Source organism: Peromyscus leucopus, chromosome 8b (genome assembly GCF_004664715.2).
Source record: "Peromyscus leucopus breed LL Stock chromosome 8b, UCI_PerLeu_2.1, whole genome shotgun sequence".
NCBI lineage: Eukaryota > Metazoa > Chordata > Mammalia > Rodentia > Cricetidae > Peromyscus > Peromyscus leucopus.
Window position 1 is genome coordinate 28,627,995 of NC_051086.1, and position 26,335 is coordinate 28,654,329.

Here is a 26,335-nt window from a genome sequence, read left to right on the forward strand (position 1 = left end):
GCCTGGAAAGAGGACAGCTAGGGCATAGGACTCGAGACTCCACAACCCTTCCTTCCTTGAGGCTTCAGTTTGCCTCCCCTCCACGAGAACCCCAACTGCCATAACTAACCTCCCCAGGAAGAGGAATGAGCCATCTAGTGTCCTGTGTCATTTATAACCACAGGACAACTGAACTCAAGTTCTGGCCAGTTCCCAGATCTGAAAAATGAGGATTTTGTTTTCCAGCACACTACTAATCTTTACCAGAGATCTGTGACAGAGCAAAGAGAACTGAGGCCAGGTGTGGTCAGGCACTGCCATAATCCCAGCATGAGGGGAGGTAAGGCTGGAGGTTCAGGTCTAGCTCAGGCCACATCGCAAGACTGTCTCAACAAAAACAAAAAGACAGAAGATCTGAAGGTCTGCTGTGGGAAAGTCCAAGTTTATATGTCAGGTTCAGACGTCTGTACCCATCCCTGTGCCTCCTTGTTACTACAGAGCAGGCCTGGGCTTCACATAAGCCCCGAGTGGTCTCATACCAGCAGAAGTTAGGAAAGGTGTCAGGAGCCCACTGCAGGGCTCAGAACCTCAGGTCTCATCTGTGATTTAGGTGAAAAGAAAATTCAGCTTTTAAAACAACAGAAATAAGTTAAACAGTGAGTCATAGGCACAGATATGGAATCCTGGCCACAGAGGTAGCAGACAGGGTTACATTTGTGTTTCTGTGTACACACATGTGCAGGTCAGAAGTCAGTATCAGGTAGGTCCTCTCATCAAGCCCAGAACTCACTCGTAAGGCAGCAAGCCCCAGGGACCCTTCTGTCCCCACCTCCCCAGTGCTCAGGTTAGACACACACCTCTGTGCCCAGCTCTTCATGGAGATGCTGAGGATCTGAACACAGATCCTCAACCTTGCATAACTCCACCAACTGAGCCATCTCCCTAGCCCCATGAGTAATACTTCACTGTATATTCTCCAGGGGACAATGTCACTAAATAGAATAAAGGTGGGGTGGGGTGGGGACGTCAGATAATAAAGCACAGTATAGCAGTTATTCAAACTTCATGGAGAGGTTGATAGAGAAAAATGTCCAAGAATGCTCCTTGTGGGGACAATATTGAATGACAATAAAACCCAAAGCACCAATTGAGTTTGTACTACTCTGAGGTAAGACTTTAAGTTCTGTGTGAGAAGAAGCTAATGATACATAAAACACTCAGCATTTTGCCCAAACCTCAAAAACCTTCATTTTCAAGACTAGGTAGGCATTTTAACTCAACCCACACCAGGCAAGTGTCGAAAGGCAGAGATGTAAATGTGTTAGCTGCCAGTGTGCAGCGTGGGCCACAGTTAGCATGTGGCCCTTCGAGCTTTCCTTTAGGGCGCCCCGGCCTTTGCCTTCTCGACATCAAGCTTAGAGCCACCTTCTAAATTTCCTCCACACAGACAGGCAGTGCCTCTAGGGGTTTGACTGGGATGGAATGCATTTGCTGTTTCCACGATACTGAGTCTTCCAGTGTGTGTCCGTAATTGAGTCTCCCTGGAAGCAGATAAATTGTTCATAGAGCTGACCTAGAAGCAGCTTGTTGTGAACTCTCATTTCTTTTTCTGTTGAAGAAATGACAAGAACAGCAGCAATAGCCCGACTGCACCAGCCAGGAGGCCAGGGCCTCTGCCTTCCAGCCTGGACGATTTAAAGGTAACAATCCCACCTCCAGCTTATTCCCTTCAGTACCTGACACATGAGCAGACGGCTAGGGTTGCCTGTCCTGTGCATAGTTTTCCATAAGTGAACAACAGTAGTTCCCTTTAGAGGAGTGTTTTCTTTTTATTTCTGTTAGGTTTTATCTTTCAAATAGCTGACAATTCTCATTTACTGACATGTGACTTATCTGAGCACCGTGAGCAGAGAGCGCTTCTGTGTCGCAGTTCTTAGAGGACCAGCTCTTTCCAGGCACTGCTCACAGGCTTCTGTGCCTCCTCGGTAGATTTGAGTTCATGATGGTGAACACAGATGTGAGTACAGATGGAGAAAGTCCAAGTTTATATGTCAGGTTCAGACATCTGCTGGAGTGGGGGCCCATCCCTCTGTGGGCAAGGGAGGGAGTTCTGCTGTTTATGCCCCGAGACTCAGGAAACCAAACACCTCATCTGCTTTTGCCTCCAGGTGTCAGAGCTGAAGACAGAACTCAAACTGAGGGGTCTGCCAGTGTCGGGAACTAAACCAGACCTCATTGAACGCCTGAAACCCTACCAGGAAGTGACCAGTAGTGGCCTTGCTGCTGGCAGTATTGTGGCAGTGTCCTCAGCAGCTATTGTCACCAGTAGCCCAGAGGTGACAGTGGCACTACCCGTCACAACACTGCATAACGCTGTGACTAGCTCTGTGTCCACTTTCAAGGCAGACTTGCCGCCTGCTGGAAGCAGCAGCGTGACCCACGTGGAAAGTGCCCATTCCCCTCTGCCCATCTCGCCGTCGCCCTCTGAGCAGTCCAGTCTCAGTACCGATGACACAAACATGACAGACACCTTCACTGAGATCATGAGCATGATGTCCCCTTCCCAGTTCCTGTGTGCCTCCCCCCTGAGGGTGGCAGGCCATGAGGACAGCCTGAGCCCCACCAGCAGCACCCTGTCAGCCCTAGAACTGGACGCTGCTGAAAAGGACCGAAAGCTTCAGGAGAAGGAGAAGCAGATTGAAGAGCTGAAGAGGAAGCTGGAGCAAGAGCAGAAGCTGGTAGAGGTCCTCAAGATGCAGCTCGAGGTGGAGAAACGAGCACAGCGGCCCCCAGACCCTCAGCCCAGTGGCCCTGCGCAGCCCCTCGGTACATCAGATCAAACACACGCCAGTGTTGGGTCCTCCATCAAGGATGAGGCCTCACTTCCCGACTGCTCCAGCCCACAGCAGCCCATCTCCACAGGTAGCCAGACCCTTATTGCCAAAAAGGCTGTGGTCATCAAGCAGGAGGTCCCCATAGCCCAAGCAGAGCAGCAGAGTGTTGTCTCGCAGTTCTACGTGAGTTCCCAGGGACAGCCGCCTGCCCTTGTTGCGCAGCCCCAGGCCTTACTGACCACGCAGACCACTCAGCTGCTGTTGCCAGTGTCCATCCAGGGCTCAAGTGTCACTCCAGTGCAACTTCCAGTCAGCGGCCTCCAGCTCCAGGTACGATGTGTCTCACAGTGTCCCTCTGCAGCAGCCTGAGCTGTTGCGTGGCCACTGTGGTTGTGGTGGCCTCCTGTTCTCTTGACACACGTGCAGGGCTGGAGAGCTGCTCAGTATAGTTCAGAGCACATGCTGCTCTCAAACAGGACCCAGGTTTGGTTTCCCAACACCCACATCAGTCAGGTCACAACTGTCTGTAACTCTAGGGGATCCTGTACCCTCTGATTTCCTTGGGCACCTGCACACATGCACATAAACACACAAAGGCACACAAACATACCCATAAAAAATACATCTTTTAGCCGGGCGGCGACGGCGCACGCCTTTAATCCCAGCACTCGGGAGGTAGAGGCAGGCGGATCTCTGTGAGTTCGAGGCCAGCCTGGGCTACCAAGTGAGTTCCAGGAAAGGCGCAAAGCTACACAGAGAAACCCTGTCTCGAAAAACCAAAAAAAAAAAAAAAAAAAAAATACATCTTTTAAAAAAAGATTAATGGCATTAGCATAGGCTATGTGCCTTTAGTACTTCACCCCATGCCCTGGTTCTAAGTGACAGCCCATTTCTAGATAAGGAGCCTGAGGACAGACCTGACACATATACCCATGTCTTCTGACCAAGGGGGAGAGGTGCCATGTGCCTATTCCTGGGAGGTGCCATTCATTTGAGAACGGCTCATGAGGGAAGCGTGGGGCTGTCCTGACCACAGGGACCTTCTTGTTGGCTTCTTGCTTTCTTGCTCAGTGTAGCACTTCTTAGGGATGTTACACACATGTGGCCACTGAGCTTCTTTAATTTGCCCAATACCTGTGACAGCAGGCAGAGGTAAGTTCACCCCTGAGTTCTAGAGGCAGAGCCCAGACAACCTTGGCAAGTGCAAAGCACTCTAACGCCCTGCTTTGTTTGTAGAATGCTTTTGAGTCGGAAGTCTATTCTATAACGTACCTTAGGGAAGAGATTGATCTAAACACTTGGTTAGAGTTGATAGAAGAAGAGAACCTGTTTTCTGCTGGGCCTCTGTACAGCTGTGTGCCCAACATCTCTGGCTGTTAACAGACTGTGGATGCTGCAGCTTAAAGCAGAATTGTGGGCTGTTGGGTATCACAGTTTTCTCAGTGCTCTTGAATGTGCTACAGACCTGACTATTGTGTGTAGAGCTGCCTTGTTTCAGTTTTCTGCCTTTAAAACTTTTCAAGTGGAAAAGGAACAGTGGTCTGATCTGGTATTTGTCATTGGTATAGGCTTGTTGAACTCACTCGGGAAAGGTTGATAGAAGTTCAGGAGTGTTGTTCAGGCGGGTAACTGTACCTACAGTACTGTGTTTCTCAGAAAGCTAGACAGTTTTGAACCCCCAGTCCCCAGCTCCAGAAAGAAGGAGAAAATGTTTCAGGACACAACATGTGTGTACAGCACAGTGTCACACGGCACCCAATTAATGATAGTTTTTTTATATTTCTATCAGAAAAAAATTTTGAAAATGATTAGCTGGGCAGTGGTGGCTCATGCCTTTAATCCCAGCACTCGGGAGACAGAGGCAGGCAGATCTCTGAGTTTGAGGCCAGCCTGGTCTACAGAGTTCCAGGATAACCAGGTCTTCACTGAGGAAACCCTGTCTCGGGGTGAAAAATAAATTGAGAAAGTAATTATGAAAGATGAGATGACCCCAAGTATTTGACTGTAACCATCTTGTGTCGTTTCATTGTAGCTGTGACTCCCAAGCAAACAGCTGCACTGTGTTATAAACTGAGTCCCAAATGAGCTTCTTGGCACTAAGATTAATTTTTGTCTTCTTCCTAGACCCCAGTACCAGGAGGAGCCCAGGCTCAGCCTCAGGTAGCTGCTGCCACACAGGTTCCAGCGGCAGCCTTGGCCCCAACACTGCCTCAGAAGCAGGAGGCCTTCCCGCAGCATGTGCTGGGCCAGCCTCAACCAGTCAGAAAGGTACGATGCTTTCAAGGGCAGACTGCTGCTTCTCTTTTCTGTCACCTCTCCCCTGGCAGTGAGCGTCATCTAAGCCTGTTCGTTGGGAAGCCCCGGTGATGCTCAGCCGTAGAACAGACCCTAGCTCAAAGCTGTTTGGACACAGATACTGTTTAGGATTCGGGGAAAGCTTTAGTATGAAAGGTGGTTGAATAGAACAGTCCTTTCCAAGTAAGTTTCCAGAGCATGTTTTCAGAATTCTGGTTGGTGTACAGCTGGGCGGTAGTGATACACACTTTTAATCCCAGCACTCAGGAGGCAGAGCCAGGCGGATCTCTGTGAGTTCGAGACCAGCCTGGTCTACAGAGAGAGATCCAGGACAGGCACCAAAACAGCACAGAGAAATCCTGTCTGGAAAAACCAAAAACAAAGAATTCTGGTATAATAGACTTGCTGAATTTCAAGATATACTTCTTTTCTAATTAAATGTGCTGATCCATGGAAAAGATAGTTGAAGATAAAGAAGATACTTGTGGCATTTCTCTCTTACATGAGAACTTCATATTGTATCTGAGAGTCACTGCTCTGTCATGGAGGAAGAGCTGCGAGGGCCAGTGCAGGGCCACACCTGTGACCCCATCACTGCAGAGTCGCCAGTGAGGCCAGCCTGGGCTGCAGAGCTGACACTTCTCAGAAAAAGAAGGGAGGAAAGGATCTAACCTCGAGGACTCAAAACAGATGTTTTTTGTCCTGGATCTGAGCTCAGAGCTTTGGTCTTGAACAGGTTATTAGGCATCCCAGTGTGTAAGCCTCAGGTATCCTGAACTGTGTGTGCCGAGCCAACTTGAGGGAAACAGAGGCCCATCTATCTTATCAACAGCAACACTGACACAAGGAAAAAGGAAGCAGAGTCAGACATGACCACATCGATAAACCAGAAAATACTGATTTTAATGTAGTAAGCTTAAAGGAGGCTCAGCTCCCTTAGCCTAGGAAGAGAGTGTACAGTGATAGAGACAGTAAGGAGAAGGATTTCTCACTCATCTCAGAATCCTGGAGTCAGGAGTCAGTACCTCCCTAAAGTGACGTCTGCCACATGGAAGGAGACTACAGCAGTAGGTGCATGTGAAGAGAGGGATGTGCACTCATGTATTCTCATGGTAAGAAGTGTACATGTTGGAGCTAGAGAGATAGCTCAGCAATTAAGAGCACTGACAGATTCAATTCCCAGCGTCCACATGGCAAGTCACAGCTGTCTGTAACTCTAGGCCAAGGGGAACTGACACCCACTTCTTACCTTCATGACCAGGTATGTGCATGGTACATATACATGCAGGCAAAATACCCATGCACATAAAATAAAAAATAAATAAATGTAACAAAAAGAAAGACACATATCTGCTCATGGTGACATAAGGGAGAAGCCACCTTCTTTAAGGATATTATTAGTGGTGTAAAGTTCATTAATCATTTTGGTGATGAAACCAAGCCCTGTAAGACACAGTACTGAATAAGCCACTACGGCTCTTCATGGAGCCGTAGGAAACTCCAGAGTTTCATGAAAACTAGTTTCCCTTTGGCCTTCTGACACAGAACACAGTTCTTTAGAAGGGGTGAGACTTCAGACAGGAGGAGCATGCTGCCCATGTGACAGGCATGTCAGTGGGGGGGTTGAGAAGCACTCTGGGAGAGGCCGCCAAAGAGGTCCAGGATTTGCTAACTCACTAAAGAACTAGGAAATGCAGAGAGAAAGGTCTGCAGGTGGTTCCAAGAACAGAACAGAGGACGGTACTGAATGCAGCCCCGTGGACCACCATCCTCTGAGCTGGAGCAGTGATGGGAGGGAGAGCAATGGAAACATACTGAGGTGTCCAGAGAGTTGGCATATTTGGGTGTGAGCACAGAAGAGGTAAAATGGCTGCTGTTAACTTAGCCTATGTCCTGGAAGGGGACCAGGTCACCCCAGTGAGCAAGGAAAACGGCCTGAGCCCTCTCCCATAAAATGCTGGCTACACAGCATAAGAACAAGTTGCTCAGCAGAGGACCCCTCCACCTGTGTCTGCAGATCCAGTCCTGTCAGCTGCCTGCCTCCCACTGCTCAAAGCTGCCTTCGTGCTCCCAGCAGAGACCCTGTGGCTCATGAACCTTCAAAGTTTGTTGGCCTCTGCTCTAAAACACGGTTTGCTTTCCTTCATTGTCACAGGTCTTCACAAACTCTGCAGCAAACACAGTTCTTCAGTATCAGGGGCCGCCTGGTCCAACGACCCAGCAGCCCTTTGTCAGTAAAGGCTCCAACCCTGCTCTTCAGTCTAGAAGCACCCCACTTGCACCCCTGCAAAACGGCCCTAGCCCAGCCAGCAAGGTAAGCTCTAGGGAAGTAGCATCTACGGTGCTCACTGGCCACACAGCCGTCCTGGCACCTGGAGTGTGTGGTGACTCAGTGTTGGAGTTGAGGGAGTGAACCCAGGACTGACAGTGCAGACAGCCGCCACCTGCCAGCTGCCCGGGCTTAGGACACCTGCCTGTGCGGTGACCAAGCCCTGCAGGCGGGCGGTGGCCCAGAGCTAACGGTGCTTCTCCCTTGTGTGACGCAGCCGAGCCCACCCTCCTCACCGCAGCCGTTCGTCGTCCAGCACTCTCTGTTTGGGACCCCGGTCACCAAGACGAAAGACCCACCTCGATATGAGGAGGCTATCAAGCAGACACGCAGCGCCCAGCCAGCCCTTGCAGAGGTGAGTGTGGTCACAGTCAGTCCCAGTCACATTTCATGTCATCCTCTCAAGAACTTGCCTCAGTTAGAGCAAGAGATTCCAGCTGGGAGCTTTGTATTTTGGCGGGTTGTTTTTAATTGGCGTGTGAAGACTCCCAACCCGCTTGCCTACAGTAACTTTTTGGATCAGCAGTTCAGTGTGGCCTCAGGCAAGGTGTTTATGTTTCCTTGGGGCCCTCCTGGGTCCCCTCTAACGTGGGAGTAGTGGCAGCTGTGCCCCCAATGAGCAGAGTGGGGGCTCTCCATAATAAAATGCACCTAGCCTGTGGAGGACGCCCAGTGACCACAGCACGTGTTTTTGATTAATGTAAACACATCCAAACCCCTGCCTTCCCAAAGCTCCCTTTCAGAGCTGAACACTTACTTTTGAGAAAGGAGCCCAGCCTCCCAGAGGACCTGAGGGATGGACCTGACAACAGGTCACAGTGGATCTTCTAGTAAGAATTCATTCACAGCAGCTAGCAAGAAAATGAGCATCCGTGTGCAGCCCCATGGCTGTATTCTGTGGAATACTTGTCAGGGACACATGGTATGTTGCTGCCCTTGCTGTCTAAGGCATGAAGAGGCAAGGCCGCACTTTCAGACAAGTGAGCTCCCTTACCTAGGATGCAAGCATCAGGACTGTCTGCACGTGGGCAGTGCCTGTGAAGAGATGCTCAGTGACCACAGGATGCAGAGGAAAGACAGTGTTCCTAGTTGTAAAACATTCCAGAATCAGCAGAGACCTCAGCTGTGAGGAAAAAGCCAGATTTAAAAAAAAAAAAAAAAAAAAAAAAAAGTTTAGACATTGCTGTAAGAGTCTAATAAACAAATGGGATTTGGCCTGCCCCTCCCACAGTCCATTTTGAAGTAGCATCTCTTCTCCGGAAGCAGAAATGAACTGCCAAGTGATTTTAATGACAGTGAGAAGGCAGCCATCACCCACCAAGCACAGTTCTCATGTGCAGGCTCCCTGGCGTTGCCCACCTGACACAGACCAACAGAAGAAGCCAGTGGGGACTCAGGTTCCCATGTCACTAGGTTCAGCTCCAGGCTGCGAGCGCCAGGTGTGTATCAGCCTCTCGGTCCCACTGGGAATCTTGAGGCTACACAGACTTCAACTCCACCAGGGCTGAGCAGGGCCCTGCTGGTTCCAGCTTCCCACAGTAATGGCAAACACAAACCTAAGGCAGAGACTCAGCACGCTCGGCGGAGGGAACCTAGGCGGCATGAGTTCTCTCGCTGCTCCATTTGCTGTGGGGTCTGGCTGATGGTCAGGGTTGCTGGTAAAAAGTGCATCACTATGGCCTTCAAACTACAGGACCTAGCTGTGAGCTACTGAAGAGAAAATTCAAGAGAAGAAAGTCCTCAATTCTGTGTCCACAGCTCCGCTAACCTTCAAGCCACAGAGACTTGGAGTAAACTCAGAGCAGCCTTGCTGCAGACAGAAGACAAACTGAGATGGTAATGTCTACCAGGAGCATTTCAAAGCTGAAGTTCACCAAAACTAGCTGCTTGCTAAAAAGAGATCCACTCATGTGAGAAAACGATACAGATAGCATCCTTCCTCGACAATCAAGAAGATGTCGCCTGTGCTCAAAGGAAAAACCACTAGAGAGTTGAACACAGGCTGAAGTATGGACTCACCCTGTGTTTTCACCCTTTGTAAATGAAAACAGATACAGGAAGTCTTTTAAAAGACTAAATGGAAATTCTAGGACTAAAAATACAGTACTCAAAGAAAATCCTAGTTGAATTTAACAGAGGGGAAGGAAAGGAAGTGAGCTGATGAGGTGAAGGGAACCAAACTGAACAGTGCACAAGCCTGAGTCATCCTGAGCTCGCCCATATTGTAAACACAAGTGGCCTATAAATAAGTACAATTGCTTCATGTCACTTCACCTTTAATTCAAAACAAAACCCATGACTAGAGCCTCAGAGCCTTGGGTTTCACAGTGTAACTCACATGGAAGCCCTAGAAAGAAAAACAAGACATGGGGGTGGCTGAGTACTTGAAGAAATAACAACTAGTGTTTTCACATCTCTGAAATGTTCAACAGACACCGACCTAATTAAGTAGAATCCTGTTACATCACAGCATTCCACGTTACGTCACAGTCCCATCCAAAGTAAAGGTAAAAGATTACTGGGCAGAAAAGCAGTGCGTCACATAAGGGGCAAGTGACTTGACTAATGTCACCTTTTCATCAAAACTGATGGAAGGAGACTGGCAAGGTGGCTCAGCGGGCTTGCCAACAGAGTCAGACAGACGGAGTTCCAGCCTCGACCTGCGTGATGGAAGGAGAGAAAACTCCTGCACCCATGTACAATAGCACACATGCAACAACATATATGTGCACACTCACAAAATAAATGAAATGTATTTTTAAAAACTAACAGAAGCCAGAAAAAAAAATGCCACCACATTATTTCAAGTTCTTAGGAGGGGTCAGAAAGACTGCCACCTGGATTCTGTGTCAAGTGAGAGTATTCTTTAAGAATAAATGTAAGCCAGGTGTGGTCACACACTCACCTATTAAAGGATTAACCCAGCACTCAGGAGACAGAGACAGGAGGATATCTGTGAGTTCAAAGCTAGCTGGTATACAAAGCTAGTTCCAGGACAGCCAGGGCTGTTACACAGAGAAACCCTGTCTTTAAAAAAAAAAAAGAAAAAGAAAAGAATAAATGTAAGCTGCGGATGATTTCAGATAAAGAAAACATAATCTGTCAAGCTCAAAGACATGGGTTTTAAGTCAAGGGTTGGGGAAAAAAAGCAGCATTCAAACAGGAAGCTTACCAGATCTCCTGGTGGCAAAAGACTTAAACATATGTTTTACCAAGGATGATAAATGGCTAAAGTGTTTGCAGACATCCAACGATCACTAGTCACCAGGGAAATGTATTAGAACCACATCTTATCCCATAACATACCTCAAGAAGTAAGAATGGTAATGCGGACCACCTGCTGATGGGAACCAGTTTGACCGTTTTCTAAGGCATTAAATGTACATCCACTATGACCCGGTCACTCTACTCCAAGATATTTCCCTGAGAGAAAACAGCATGGCTGTACAAAGACTTGTACACAGATCTCTACAGCAACTTCGTTAATAGTCCAAAAGTGGGAACCCAAATGCTGCCAACAAGTGAGTGAATAGGGAAGCAGGCATTTCCATATGTGGAGTACCAGTCAGCAATAAAAAGGGATGAACTATCATAAGGTATATACTACAACATGGATAAACCTCAGAATAATGACACTGCATAAAAGAATCTGCCTCCTCTGTACCCTCAAGAAGTGCACATCTGAATCACTGACAGGAAACTGATCTGTTCTGAAAGAAACAGGACACTGGTGTCCTCGAGATGAGGGAGCTTCCCAGGTGACAGAAATGATGGTGATCTTGTTGATGGTGTCATAAACACATACATGTCAGAACATTAAATTCCATGATCTAATGGTGTCTTAGGACTTTATTACTGTGAAGAGACACCATGACCACAGCAACTCTTAAAAAGGAAAACATTTAACTGGGGTGGCTTACAGTTCAGAGGTTTGGTCCATTGTCATCACGGCAGGAAGTATGGCAGCAAATAGACAGCTATGGTCCTGGAGAAGGAACTAAGAGTTGTACATCTGCAGGCAGCAGGAAGAGAGTGAGCCACTGGGCCTGGCTTGGGCTTCTGAAACCTCAAAGCCTGCCCCCCCCCCCCCCCCCCGTGACACACCTACCCCAAGAAGGCTACATGTCCTAATCCTTTCAAATAACACCACTTCCTATGAGCCTATGGGGGCCATTTTCATTTAAACCACCGCATATGTTAAATGCAACTTATGTGTCAAGTAAACTTCAAAACTGAAAACACATGCATAGTGTGCTCATTTTTAAACATACCAATTTTATTGAATGATATACTTTCAAAAATTATATATTTCAAAATTATATTATTGAATTAGATACTTTCAAAAGTATTAGAAATTTCCTAAAATACCATTCAGTGACAGTAAGGGAAATGTGGAAGTCAAGAAGCTGACTTCTTACCTGACTCCCAGTTGTTCTCTCATGCTGTGATATTTGGGGTAAATGTTTTCATTTCCCAAGTAACTCAGCTGTTTTCCAGATTATCCAATGCTAGATGAGAGCAGAGGCCCAGTGGAGGGCCTGAGGGCATGGCTGCAGACTACCCTGGTGAAGGCTGCTAACTCTGCTTTCCTTGGCTGCAGGTTTCCAACGTGCACAGTCAGCAGATGGACGACCTCTTTGACATCCTCATAAAGAGCGGAGGTAGGTCAAAAGCTGGACATGAGCCTGTGGGAAGAGACCTCACACCTCTGGCCCAGGACAACCTTACTCTAAAGATGGAGGTTGTCTTGGAAACTGAGAAATGGACAGTTATAAACCTGTTCAAGTTAGGTCATTAAAACACATAACAGAGGAAAGGCCTTTGGTTCCACATCAAGCAGTGGCGTGATATCCCCACAGCCGTTACCTAGCAAAATAAAAGATCATTCCCAAACAGCAGAATTGGGCCAGCTCTAAACTCTACGTGGAACTGCAAAGCATACCTGTACACCAGTCTAGCCATGGGCTGAGAACAGTCGATTACCTGGCCTGTGCTCCCTCAGTTCTGTTGAAATTCAAAGCACTTCTACGTGTAAGGAGACACGAGGGCTGGTGAGATAGCGCAGGGGTAAAGGTGCTTGCTGCCAAGCTTAATGACCCGAGTTAAGAGAACTGACCCCACAGGTTGTTCTCTGACTTCCTCACACATGCTGTAGTGGCATGCACACACATAAATAATAAAACGTAGTTAAAAATTAAAGTAAGTCATCAGTTTACAGTATGTTGTCTTTAAACCAGACATTAACCACAGAAAAAAACAGTCTGCCTTGGCTCATGTGTCTTTAGAAATAAGCATAGAATCAGTTTCAGAAGCTGTAGGGATGGTTGCAGCCAGTGGCAGAGCACTGCAATACAAATGAGAGGTGCCATATTTCATCCCTAGCCACACACACACACACACACACACACACACACACGCACGCACGCACGCACGCACGCACGCACGCACGCACGCACATATGCACACACACAGGCTGAATGTTAAAGTTTTCTGATGAAAGCAGTCTTATCTTGGGGGGAGGGGGGGTTCAAGGCCAGCCTGGTCTACAGAGCGAGATCCAGGAAAGGCTTCAAAGCTACACAAAAGAAACCCTGTCTCAAAAAAAAAAAAAAAAAAAAAGTAGTGTTCTGTGAAGTTTGAAATCTGATTCCTATTTCTCCATCTGTATGGAACATCATCTGACCAGAAGGCTGATGTTCTGGTCAGAGCACTTGGCTAGTGAAGGACCCTTGCCATCTGCACATGGGTCACATATATAAATTTTGCTAAGAACTGTATTGATCTTTCAAAATATGTTAAACTCATGATTAACATAAACTATGAAAACTTAGGGGTTTAAAAATGAAATGTGTATTTTAAAAATCAGGGCATTCAGTTTTGCTCAATCTGGTTATGATAAGATTTTTTCCAATGATTAATAATAATTTTTATGGGGCGGAAGATGGTTCAGTAGTTCAGTGGCTGCTCTTCTGGACTACTCAGCTTAATTCCCAGCACCCACATTGTGGCTCACAAACATCTGTAACTTCAGTCCCATGAAATCCAACTTCCTCTTCTGGCTCCATGAGCTCTGCACACACATGCACAGACAAAACCCCCAGTCACACTGAGCTTTAGTTCATTCAGTCTTTCCCCTAGTGTATTCTTGGAAAAGTGGAATTGAATCAAACATGGTGAAGCACATTTAATTAATCCCAGGCAGATCTCTCTGAGTTCCAGGCCAGATCAGCCAGGGCTACACCTAATGAGAACCTGTCTCAAAAAAGCAGTGAAAGAGATTGTTAAAATTCACCTAAGTGAGTGCTAGTGTATCTATAACCGAAGGTCTGTTGATTTGCCAGTAAACCTGGCAAGGAATCAACACATGATCAGGTAGGGAGACAGCTCATCAGTATGTACTATGCAAGCCTAAGTTTGGTTCCCCCAGAACCCACAAAGGAAAAAAAAAAATGAGCCAGGCAGTTCATAGTGCACACCCTTAACCAGCACATGGGAGGCAGAAGCAGGTGGGTCTCGGATTTCCAGGCCAGCCTGGTCTACAGAGCAAGTTCCAGGATGGCCAGGACTACACAGAGAAACCCTGTCTCCAAATAAAAGAAAAGTAGACACAGTAACATATGCCTGTAACCTGGTGTTCAGGAGATGGAGATGGTGGGTCCTTAGGGCTTGCTGGCCAGATGAGCTCTGGGGTCAATGAAAGACCCTGTCTTCAAAAGCAGGGTAGAGGTAGATTTGAGGAAGACATCTGATGTCAATTTTTGGCTTACACACACACACACACACACACACACACACACACACACACACACACACACAGACTCACAAAAATTAAAAGGGTGGGAGCTGGAAAGATAGCACAACACTTAAGAGCACTTTCTGCTGTTGCAAAAGACGAGGGTGGTGTTCTCAGCAGCCATGGTGGCTGGCCCTCAGGAGACTGTAACTCCACTCAGAGTCAGATACCTTCTTCTGACCTCCATGGGTACTTGCACACAGGAACACAGGAATATACATGTATATATAAGTAAAAATTAAATTTGTAAGAATAAATTAATTAATTGGTGTTTCTTAGCCATTTACCTAATCCTCCAGAATTTATATAGTTCAGAAAAGAACAAGAACTCAGAGTAAAAGCTGGCCTGCCTCACCTTAAGGGAGAGGGCAAAGGAACCAGCGCCAGCCTTGAATCATAAGGTATATTATATCTTTTGATAACTTTCTAGACTATCTTGCCAAACTGAAGTGCAGTCCCAACCATAATGATTTTTAAGAAAAGAATTAGATAGAGCATGGTATTTCTGCTTCTAAGATATGAGAGAGGGTGACAGGGTAGTCACTAATACAAAGTCCGATGGCAGCATATCCGTTCTAACACCATCAATTCTTCTGCACAGAGATTTCCTTCCCTATAAAAGAAGAGCCTTCTCCAATCTCCAAGATGAGGCCAGTGACAGCCAGCATCACTACAATGCCAGTCAACACAGTGGTGTCTCGACCTCCGCCCCAGGTCCAGATAGCACCACCTGTGTCCTTAGAACCTGTGAACAGTCTATCTGCCAGCCTAGAGAACCAGCTAGAAGCTTTCTTGGATGGAACTTTACCCTCGACCAATGACGTTGCCCCACTGCAGAGCAGCAGCGAAGACAGAGAGCCTTTCTCTCTGATCGAGGATCTCCAGAATGACTTGCTGAGTCACTCCAGCATGCTGTACCACTCTCACTCTCCCATGGAGACCTCCGAGGCCCAGTTTGTGACAGGAACCCCCTGTCTGTCTCTCGACCTGTCGGACTCCAACCTGGACAATATGGAGTGGCTAGACATCACCATGCCCACCCCATCCTCCGGGCTTACTCCTCTCAGTACCACTGCGCCAAGCATGTTCTCTGCTGATTTTCTGGACCCACAGGACCTGCCACTCCCATGGGACTAAGGTCACAGGTCACTTGTCTCAGAGTCGTGAGGTTTCAAAACATGAAAACAAAGGTCAGTGCTTAGAGCTATAGCCAGAGCTGCACTGTTGAGATTAAAATACATTGTCACAGAAAAACTAGACGGTCATAGCCTGGAAGCCAAGTGTGAGAGCACCTCATGCATCGAGCAGTGACTCCACAACTTACAGAGGCAGGCCTGTCGCATGCAAGAGGCCTTGTGAAATGCCTTAGATAAAGCCAAAGGTCAGTGCCATCCACAGGAAGTGGCACTGGAGCTCTGGTCATCAGCTACCTGTCAACCTCTGTGGTCACCTCACGGCCCCAGTAAGAGGCAAGCAGCTCCACTTGAAACTCAACGCCACCGCAGGGGAGGGGAAGGGAGGGGGAAGGCACTGCACATGTGCCCCCTCGAGTGGCCTGACCCAGGTCTGTAGCACAGTCAGGCATTGGAGCATGCTGTGCAACCAGCAGCCGCAGCTTCCAGCCACTCTGAAATCCATGTGACTGTGTGATGTCATAGGTCATTTGGTGAGTCTGGGAATCACCGTAAGTGGATGTCTGCAAAATACTGTCACACAAAGCCCCATGCACAGAATCCAGATGTGTGGGTAGTGCTGCAGCTCTCAGTGGCCCCAGGTGGATGAGGCTAGTTCTCATGTGATGGTAGACATTGGAATGTGCTCTGACCTTGTGACCTCTACAGCCTGCAGTAGAGTAAAAAGATGGCCGTCCACTGGTCCTGCTTGTTGTAATAACTCAGATATCTCTAGAGCACCTGAGCCACAGTATCTCCATCTTTGAAGACTTGCCGACAGACTCTCAGGTGGCCACACCCATCTCAAAGAACCAAAACAGGCTTCAGCATGAAGTTCCTTTTTGAACTAATGAGTTAGAAGAAGGGAAGGTGTGGAGTGTCTGTCAGACTGCAAGACAGTCCCACCTTTAGCACAGGCTAGACCATCCCCTGTCACTAGATCCCTGGTTCTCACTGCATAGGCTTGTAATCGGATGCCCTGCCTGCTCTCGGTGTGTCCTCAAGCCTACACCTAAAAACTGGAGGTGTTATTCCTTTTTTCTCTTAATCTATAAAGGAAAAGTTATGTTTGTCAAGTGATTTAAGAAGATTCTAAAATGCCAACTGCCACAGAATTTCCACAACTCTTGATCTAGTCATTTAGTTATTGGCAAATTGTAAATAACTGAGCAGAGTATGGGATTTCTATTAAATAGCAGCCTTGTCCTAGTCCCTCCCCCCCTTAACCTGAGCCGGCTGGGCTTCCTCGGTCAGTACACAGCCCTGTCCACAGGCACATCCAGGAAGTAGCCTGACCCATCGCCTAGACAGAACTTGAGTCATTTCTGAGGAGGTTTTGCCCCAAAGTGATCCACGTTCAAGTTTGCACTTGTTTAAGCGCCTCTGTCAGAACGGTCGCTGTTCCCAGCCTTGTCCTCTTATTAGGAACTGTTCAGTCAGTGTTGGCAGACGTCACCATTCTGATAGCTGGACACCGTCATCTGACCAAGTCTTCTGAGAGCGCTCCTGTAGGACACGATTTGTAACCAAGGGAGTTCTGCTGGACAGCTGCTTGAGTCCTGGCCCTAACTATGGACTGGGAAGAAACTTCCCCGGGGGAATTTCAGCTCTAGGTTTTGGTGGAGAGCTTTAGTCTTCTCTCTCCAGCTCTGAGTGTTCAAGTAAAGTAGTACCAAGTATCAGTGAGCTTGGGGAAGGCTGCTAAACGCTAGGGCATTTCCTCCTATAGAAAAACTTTTACTTCTGTAATCCTGAGCTGTGAGTAGAGACAGCATCCTGGCCCTCAAGTCCTTTGTATTGTTCTTAAGTGGTTTGAAGCATGCCACAAGAAAGTCGTTCTCCAAACACAAGTGAGTACAGAGGAAGCCAGCTTAGTTATTGATGTGCCCATCCTGTCCAGGCTTCAATCCATCAGAGTCCTATTTCTTAAAAAACCAAGGGGCCACCAGCTACCTGCAGCCAACTCACCCACAGCATTCCTTGCCCTACTCTCCTGGTTTGAGCATCCCGTAGGGATATGAGAGCACTTGCTAGGCCTCCATCCCCCACTTGCTGTGGGCAAAAGTGGGCATCTTTCCCATGTGTTCACATGAATGTGTCGTGACCAAAGACCATTCTACAGAAAGACCCTCAGTGAGTGCATCAGAAAAGGTGTGTGTCTGAAGATGACTTTGTTGTTTAAAGCTGGTCAGGCCAGCAAGGTGACTCAGCAGGTAGGGTGGGGCACCTGCCAACAAGGCCTGAGGAGCTGAGCTTGAGCCCCAGAATCCATGTGATGGAAGGACAGACTGACTCCCTCAAGTTGTCCCCTGACCTCCACACACAGACACACCTGCAAATAGGTGTACAGTTACTTCACAGCCATTAAATCACAGGTCAGAGAGCCCGTGAAATTCCCACTGTGCATGTACATGTGTAGTGTAGGCTTCTGTTTGTAGCATGTTGCCAAGGAAATCCTTCCTAGAAGCCTGTAGTGTCCAACCCCAGCTTCCCATTTCCACATAGTCCCAAAGTGCAGTGGTATCAACTTGACTTTGTAAGGTACAGATTTCCAGTCTTCTTACTGGGGTGGGATGAGTGGAAAGAATTACCCTACAGCTTCTAAAAAGCTGATGTGGCTGTGGGCCTCTTGTACATTTCAGCAAGGCCTCTCTAGTAAACCTCTCGGGGCTGCACCAATGCTCACTCAGGCATCCTGCTGTCCTGTGTGGTCAGCACAGAGATGGATGTCCTGAATTCATGGAACTTTTTGCTTAAATACCATATGTGTTTCATACTTTACTAAAACCTTCTTTCCAAAAGCACCATGGTTCTCTGACCACACGCTATGCTTTGCTGGTCTGAGCTCTCCAAAAGCCAGGTCAGCTCTGCAGAGTCAGGGGAACGGGGCAGTGCTGTCAGCCCACGTGTGCTGTCAGCCGAACCAGAGGAGCGAGGGAGAGCACTGTCCACTTTGTCACCTGAGCCCAGTTACTCTAGGCAGTGTCCCCAGCAATGACAGTTGTCCCCCAAGTCAGAGGGCAGCCCCTTTTCTGTCCTCAAGCAGATCTTGCCCAGAGAATTGGCCAAGAAGAGCCCACAGCACATCCTCACCCTCAGCTGTTCCCACAGTGGTCAGTCTCAGAAGCTGCTGCTAGGAGGAGGCTGGGGACGTGGGTACCACCAGGACTGGGGAGAAAGCTGAGAGCAGCTGTTGCATCCTACCATCAGAGCAACCAGGTCAGGGCCAGCAGATTCAACCAGCCTTGCTTGCTTCTGTCAATCACACCACACACCGAAGATACCAATTACACAGGGACCTGCTGCCCCAGAGGACAGTTAGCCCCAGGTTACCCTACCACACTAACTGGAAGGCCAGGTTTATCAAGAAGCACTGTTCATGTTCACAGAAGGTGCATTAGGAGAACATCCTAAAAGTTCAGCTCATTGTAAAAAAAAGTTCTGTCAAAACTGGAAAATAGCAGTTCAGATAGAGTCATTTTGTTTCCTGGTTCAGACCTTCAATCGCTTGTTCACTCAGCAGTCTCTGGGTTCCATTTTTATTTGTCTGGTGACTGACTGACTGGCAGTGAGCAGGTCGTTTGTCAGCCGCTCACCCTCACAGTACCTGAGATGTGTCCCCGTGACTTTGTTTGAGGCCTGTGATTCAAGAAGCTGCACGTGTTTACAGGAAGCCTCACTGCTCTGGCGAGTGGAGGTGACACGGGTTTGCGACAGCAGCTTAGCAATCTCATGTGTACTAGGTGCTGTCTGGAAGCCCAAGATGCTGTCATCCGAGACATGGGCAGTGAAACAAAGCTTTATGCCAACACCCAAGACAAAGCTTTAGCGAGTGAATAGACTCGCTGGAAGAGGGCCCAGTTATGTTACCTCTACATCCTGCTGTGAGGACCCTACCCACTAACAGGAGATGAAGGGTTAGGAGAGGGTTCAGCATCCACTAAAATTACTTGACCTCAAGAAACCAATAGTAATGCAAAATGCTTAAAGGAACCAAAGGCATCGCCAGGTATTTGCCAAAAGCAGCCACTTTTTATTCAAAAGTTGAGACTAGTGTGATCTCAAGTCAGTCCCAAAAAGGTATCCATTTAAGGTTAGGTTATAGTTTTCACAGAGATGTAGATATTTCTTTCTTGTTTTCCTGTAAAATAGTATGGAGCTGTTTTGTTGGTTTAAGAATAACATACTTGGTAGTAGCGCAAAGTTGTTTTCTTCTGTGTCGAGGTTAATTCTCTGTTGCTTGCAATGGACATGCAGGTGTTTCTCTTCTTTTCATCTTCACATATGTCTTAGCATCTCACTTCCTGGAAATAAAAGGGGAAAAACACCAGTGGGCAGCACCAGTCTTAGGGAAGCACTAGTTTCATGAACAGGAAATCATGGCAATCGGGGGTCCATTCGTGTGTTGCCTTTATGTTGTTTTTAAAAGAAAAACCATGATGCCTTTGTATGTGCCGTTTGCACCCCTGACCCGGTTCTGTACTGTGTCTGAATGCCATATGTTTGCACATGTACTGTACATAGGCGATGCAGACTGTATTTTTATATGTATGTGCATTTATCATCAGATCTTTTGTACATAGTGGCAGTATTGTAGCTGATCGGGAAATGTTTGATATCTCAGCAATTTTGCATTTTTGTGTCTCAAATAAAAAAAATTTTGATGAACCATGACTTTGTGTGTACAATAAAAAAAAATTGATGACCCGTGACTTTGTGTGTACAGAGGAAGACACTGGGGCAGTGGGACCGTTACATACTTGTGAGATGGGGCAGCCTCGGGAAGGAGAGCATCTTCAGAGCAGCTCCCGGCCAAGCACAGGTGGGCCAGCGGTATGAGAAGCAGAGCCCCCAGGAAGTAGGCTGCCCACCTCATGTCCTCACAGTGCACAGCAGACACTCAGTGGCCCTCAAGTCCTGTTCTGTCCTCCAGAGAATCTGGAGCCACTGAGTGAAAGGCACTGAGTGTGGCCCTTGCTATGGTGTGGACACAACACTATCTACAGTTAGAGCTGGCTCCTCTCATGGCGACGCACGCACCACCAACAAAACTTCAGACACCCAGAACTGAGTCCTTCAGCCAAGTCTCAAAAACAACTACCTATGTCGAAAGTACATTATGGCCCATATAAAATGCTCTTTAGAAGTTAGTAAGTTATGGGGAGAGGCATTTCATGGTTAAATTAAAGTTAATGTTTTATTTTCTGCTTAGCTTAGAAGAAACCAAATGGTGCTAGGAAAGCTTAATGGACAATCATAACTGATAACATGTGACAGTCACAGGAGGCTAGTCCTCAGTTGCAGAAGAAAGCTAGTTAAAGTGCTAGTTATCCGTGTATCTCAGTGAAAGAGCAGGCAACAGACAGCTGACGGGGCTGTATGCAGTGTCCCCATGCACGGACAGATCTGCCTGCCTGTGCAGTGACAGGGGCTAGGAGGGAATTCTTGACTGAGGCCAGACTCCCTGGGGACCAGCTCTGCTCTGCTCTGCTCTGTGCCAGGCAGCAAGCTCAGTGCTAGGGTTGGACTGTGAGAAGGGGTCCACAAAGGAAGTATCCAGAAGTTGGGGCTGGGCAGGTAGGAGACCACAGGCTCTAGGAACTGCTGGCCTGAAGCATTAGAATCTCCCACAAAGATCTCTGTTCTTTTCCTGGGTAGTACTGAGCTAAAGCTTTCGAAAGAAAGCCTCTGAAATGTTGGGCAAAGTCCACTGAGTGTGTGAGGAGTCCTTGACACCAAACCTCAGTGATGGCTGCAGATGGCTATTCCACATCCTAACCCAGCAGCACAGAATGGGGAGAAGGCTCGGCAAGCTGGATGGACACCAGGTGTCACCAGCAGTTTCTCTGGTCCCATAATCCCAGGGTGTCCCATTCTCTCACCCCTCCTTCAGTCACCACTGTTGCTGCCTCCTCCCCCCTTCTCTGTGTCTGCCTTTCTCTCTCCCCATCTCCTCACTTCCTCCTCGTGCATGGTCACATGTCATCCAGTCCTCCTAGGCTCACCTCCCAAGCGCCAGGATTACAACCATGTCACTGCACCAGTGTATGGAATACTGGGGGTGCCAGGCACGCACCCTGCTGGCTGAGCTACATCCCAGCCCTTCTTGGCATTTGGAGTCAGGGTCTCACTAAATTGAACTGATTGGTCTGGAACTCATTCTGTATCCAAGGCTGGTCTTGAACTTGCAATCTAGTCTCAACCTCCTGAGTGTCTAGGGTTCCAGGCCTGTGCCATAAGGTCCCATTTGTTCTGTCAGATGCCAGTTTTAATATTTATATGACTCAGAAGCCTGGTCATCACATCCTGACTTTTCTGTTCATTTATGTGACAAGAAAATAAGCAAAAATAAGGAAATAAGCATCTTGCTGAATTCATCAACTGCTGAGGGCCCCATTTGTTGGGTTTGTGTGTTCTAGATCCTTCAGTAGGAATCAGTGAACAGTATCTCTTACTATGACCAGCCTGGCCTCATGGAGATCCACCAGCCTCTGCCCTCTGAGTGCTGGGATCAAAGGTGTGCACCACCACACCCAGCAAGGAGGAGCTTTGAATCTAGGTTGATCACTAAGACTTAATAGGTTTTAGCAGGCAAGACTGCCCAATGCTGCCAGGGGACAATTTACCTTCCAGTCCCCAGGACCCACATAGTGGAGGAGAACCAGTTCCCACAAGTTCCTCTGACCTCCACATACAGGCCTTGGCAGTGCACACACACACATACACAAAATAAATGCAAATCTAAGTTCATACTTAGCTCAGTTTAATGCCAATAAATGAGGTTCATCTCAACCTTAATTAGTCTCTTTTATGCCTCCTCAATCTCACATACACACTAAATGAATACGTGAACAAGTAAATAAATGTAATTTTCAAAATCTGGGAGCCAGTAAGACGGCTCTATGGATTCAATCTCCAGGCCCCATATGGTGGAAGAGGAGAACTGGCCCCCACAAGTTGTCCTCTGACCTCTGCATGTGTGTGATGACACACACACACCCATACAAACACCATTTTAAATGTATTCTTAAAAACCCACAAGATCCAACTTTCTTCTCTGCCAGAACCACATCTCACTGGCAAGGCCGCACTGAAAGCGAAGATGGGAAGCTACACAAAGCAGGAGAGGCAGGAAACATCAGTTGTTTGCTTTTGCAGAAACAGGCCTGTGTCTGCAAAAGCAAACTACAGACAGCAATTCATCAGAAGACAGGAGGAAGCTCACGATCAGCCAGTGAGAAGGCCTTGCGGGTGAAAGGACCTGGGACGACTTGAGTTTCATCCCCCAGACTCACATGGTGAAGTAGAGAATCGATTCTTGAAAATTGTCCTCTGACCTCTACCAGTAAACCATGATGGCATGCGCAAACTCACACCACATCACACACAGATTAAATCAATTAATGTAATTGTTTTCATTCTCTGCCTGTCAGAGAGAGCAAGACACTAAGAAAATGTAAGGATAGTAAATATTAAACACCAAATTTAATACACCAATTTCCTAAAACAAACACTACTAAAAATAAATGGAAATAAATAAAATGAAAATGAAAGCAAGTATTTAACAGTAGTGGATATTCAAGACCCAACTGTCATCAACATCATTCCAACAGAAAACAAAACACTTTAAACTACACAACAGATCAATTCAAGGTGATGTTGTCCCCCCTAGAACTTCAGAGTACACATTTTCTCAGCAGTGCAAGGAGTTTTCTCTAAAATATATCAGGGTAGGCCATAAATCAAGTCTTAAATACAAAAGAATTGAAATAGCTTCTGACATCTCCTCAGATGACAGTAGAAATATCCTAGAAGTTGATATCCAGAGAAAATGTCCAAACATGAGAATACTGAACCAGACACATTTTCTTCGCAGAGCTGAGGATAAAACCCAGGCCCTTGTCCATGCAGCATAAGTATTCTACCCTACACTGAGTTCCAGCTCCAGCTCTGGAGCAGTGCACTCCTGAGTGACCAAGTGAAAATGGCACACCTGAATCTTCGGAATAGTTCTAAGAGGTATAAGTGACTGCATCAGAAAGTCAGATATGGCACGCTGCGCTGCACACCTTTAATCCCAGCACTCAGGAGGCAGAGGCAGGTGGCCCTCTGTGAGTTCAAGGCCAGCCTGGTCTACAGAGTTCCAGGACAGCCAGGACTACACAGGAGAAAGAAGGAAGCAAGCAGCTAGCTCACTGATTTACCAAGTGTGTGTTCTGGTTACTTGTGTGGGCTGAGTGTGTTTGTTCACACCCCTACAGGAATGGTGTTACACAACAGCCTGAACCCCAGCACTGTGAGAGGTGGAGAAAGGGGACTGCTGGCTTTCAGCCTGGCTCCAGGCCCCATAAGACCCTGTCTCAAGGGCATAGCGCAGAGAGGGAAAAAGCAAGGCACAGTGTTCTCCTCCGGCCTCCCCATGAGCACGCATGTGCACATACATCATAAATACACAGACCATAGACAAAACTCCCTATTTTTAAGAAAAATAATTGACAACTAAACAAAAATAATGCATTTATAAAGTATATGACACATGAGAGAAACAGCACCAAATCAAGGGAGGGAGTGGGAGCAGTGTTACTGTGTTTACATTCCTTCTATTGGTACAACAGTGTTACTGTGTTTACATTCCTTCTATTGGTACAACAGTGTTACTGTGTTTACATTCCTTCTATTGGTACAACAGTGTTACTGTGTTTACATTCCTTCTATTGGTACAACAGTGTTACTGTGTTTACATTCCTTCTATTGGTACAACAGTGTTACTGTGTTTACATTCCTTCTATTGGTACAACAGTGTTACTGTGTTTACATTCCTTCTATTGGTACAACAGTGTTTCCGCAAAACTACAAGCTAGAGATGGAAATGACAACTCTCACAGTAAATGCTACACTAACAAGAAAAAGAGTTGTGATTGATAAACCAGTAGGGAAAAATGGAACCCTAGTTGAGCGCTTGTTTTGCATGCACAAAGCCTTGGGTTCAGATGTCTGTAATCCCTACAGATGGCAGGTGGGGCCAGGAGGATCAGAAAGTTCAAGGTCATCCTCAGCTAAATAGGAAGATTAAAGCCAGTCTGCACTAAGACCGTGTCTTTAAAAAAAAAAAAAAAAAGGTGACGGAGGATGAAGAAAGAAAAAGATATGAAAAGTTATGGGGAAATCAAAGGTAAATATTAAGATGGTAAATTTAATCCCAGCACTCAGGAGGCAGAGGCAGATGGACCTCTGTGAGTTCAAGGCCAACCTGGTCTACAGAGTGAGTTCCAGGACAGCCAGGGCTGCATAGTGAGATCCTGTCTCAAACACACTCTCACACACAGACACATACACTCAAATGGCTAGGGAGATGGCTCAGCAGGTAAAAGTTCTTGCTACCAAGCCTGATCACATGAGTCTGATCCCTGGGGGCCTACCTGATGCATATAGAGAATAAATCCCTGAAAGTTGTCCTCTGACCTCCACACTGGAACTTGAACTCTACGGGCATTCGTGCGTGCGTGCATGCGTGCGTGCGCACATGCACATACATGTGCACACAGACACAATATTTTTTTAAATAGGAGAAAACAAACAGGGAAATCAGAACAAAGTTCAAGACAAACACTACCTGCTGTCAAGGTCAGGAGCCTTAGAAAGCTACACAAGATGCTTTCTTTTTTCCATTGTACAGTTTTGGCTTCTTTGTCAAAAATTATATGTTCATAGGTGTGCGGATTAATGTCAGGGTCTTCAATTCAATCCCATTGGTCCACATGTTGGTTTTTATGACAGTACCAACCTGTTTTTATTACTGTAGCTCTATAGTAGAGCTTGAGGTCAGGGATCATGATGCCTCCAGAGGTTGTTTTATTGTACAGGATTCTTTTGGCTATCCTGGGTTTTTTGTTTTTCTAAATGAAGTTGAGTATTGTTCTTTCCAGGTCTGTGAAGAATTATGTTGGTATTTTGATGGGGATTGCATTGAATCTGTAGATTGCTTTTGGTAAGATTGCCATTTTTACTATGTTAATCCTGCCTATCCATGAGCATGGGAGATCTTTCCATTTTCTGACATCTTTTTCAATTTCTTTTTTCAGTGACTTAAAGTTCTTGTCATATGGGTCCTTCACTTGCTTAGTTAGAGTTACCCCCAAGGTATTTTATATCATTTGTGGCTATTGTAAAGGGTGATGTATCTCTGATTTCCTTCTCAGCCTATTTGTCAATTATATATAGGAGGGCTACTGATTTTTTTTTTTTTGAGTTGATCTTGTATCCTGCTATGTTGCTGAAGGTGTTTATAAGCTGTATGAGTTCCTTGGTCGAATTTTTGGGGTCATTCATGTATACTATCATGTCATCTGCAAATAGCGAAAGCTTGACTTCTTCCTTTCCAATTTGTATCCCCTTAATCTCCTTATGTTGTCTTATTGCTCTGACTAGAACTTCTAGGACTATATTGAATAAGTATGGGGAGAGCAGACAGCCTTGCCTTGTTTCTGATTTTAGTGGAATCGCTTTGAGTTTCTCTCCATTTAATTTGATGTTGGCTGTTGGCTTGCTATAAATTGTCTTTATTATGTTTAGGTATGTTCTCTGTATTCCTGATCTCTCCAGGACCTTTATCATGAAGGGGGTGTTAGCAATGGTCGAGAGAAAGCCTGAACTGACCTACTCTGGTGATCAGATGGCCAAACACCCTAACTGTCATGCTAGAACTCTCATCCAATGACTGATGGAAGCAGATGCAGAGATCCATGGCCAGGCCCCAGGTGGAGCTCCAGGAGTCCAATCGGCAAGAAAGAGAAGGGATTGTATGATTGAGAATTGTTGAGACCATGACTGGAAAAAGCACAGGGACAAATAGCCAAACTAGTGGAAACACATGAACTATGAACCGATAGCTGAGGAGCCCCCAACTGGATCAGGCCCTCTGGATAAGTGAGAC

The 26,335-nt window shown here is 46.8% G+C and overlaps 1 protein-coding gene across 3 annotated transcripts in view; it reads left to right on the top strand.

Annotated features, from left to right (window-relative positions):
- Positions 1–20,076, top strand: part of Mrtfb (myocardin related transcription factor B) — a 161,710-nt gene extending 141,634 nt beyond the window's left edge. For all 3 annotated transcript variants that reach the window (XM_028890039.2, XM_028890041.2, XM_028890042.2), the window contains 7 exons: positions 1,598–1,679; positions 2,148–3,143; positions 4,938–5,081; positions 7,264–7,422; positions 7,655–7,792; positions 12,038–12,098; positions 14,832–20,076. In XM_028890039.2, coding sequence (XP_028745872.1) covers positions 1,598–1,679; positions 2,148–3,143; positions 4,938–5,081; positions 7,264–7,422; positions 7,655–7,792; positions 12,038–12,098; positions 14,832–15,367 — 2,116 coding nt within the window. In that variant the 3' untranslated portion in view covers positions 15,368–20,076. The remainder of the gene's footprint in view (positions 1–1,597; positions 1,680–2,147; positions 3,144–4,937; positions 5,082–7,263; positions 7,423–7,654; positions 7,793–12,037; positions 12,099–14,831) is intronic.
- Positions 20,077–26,335: the final 6,259 nt, after the last annotated feature.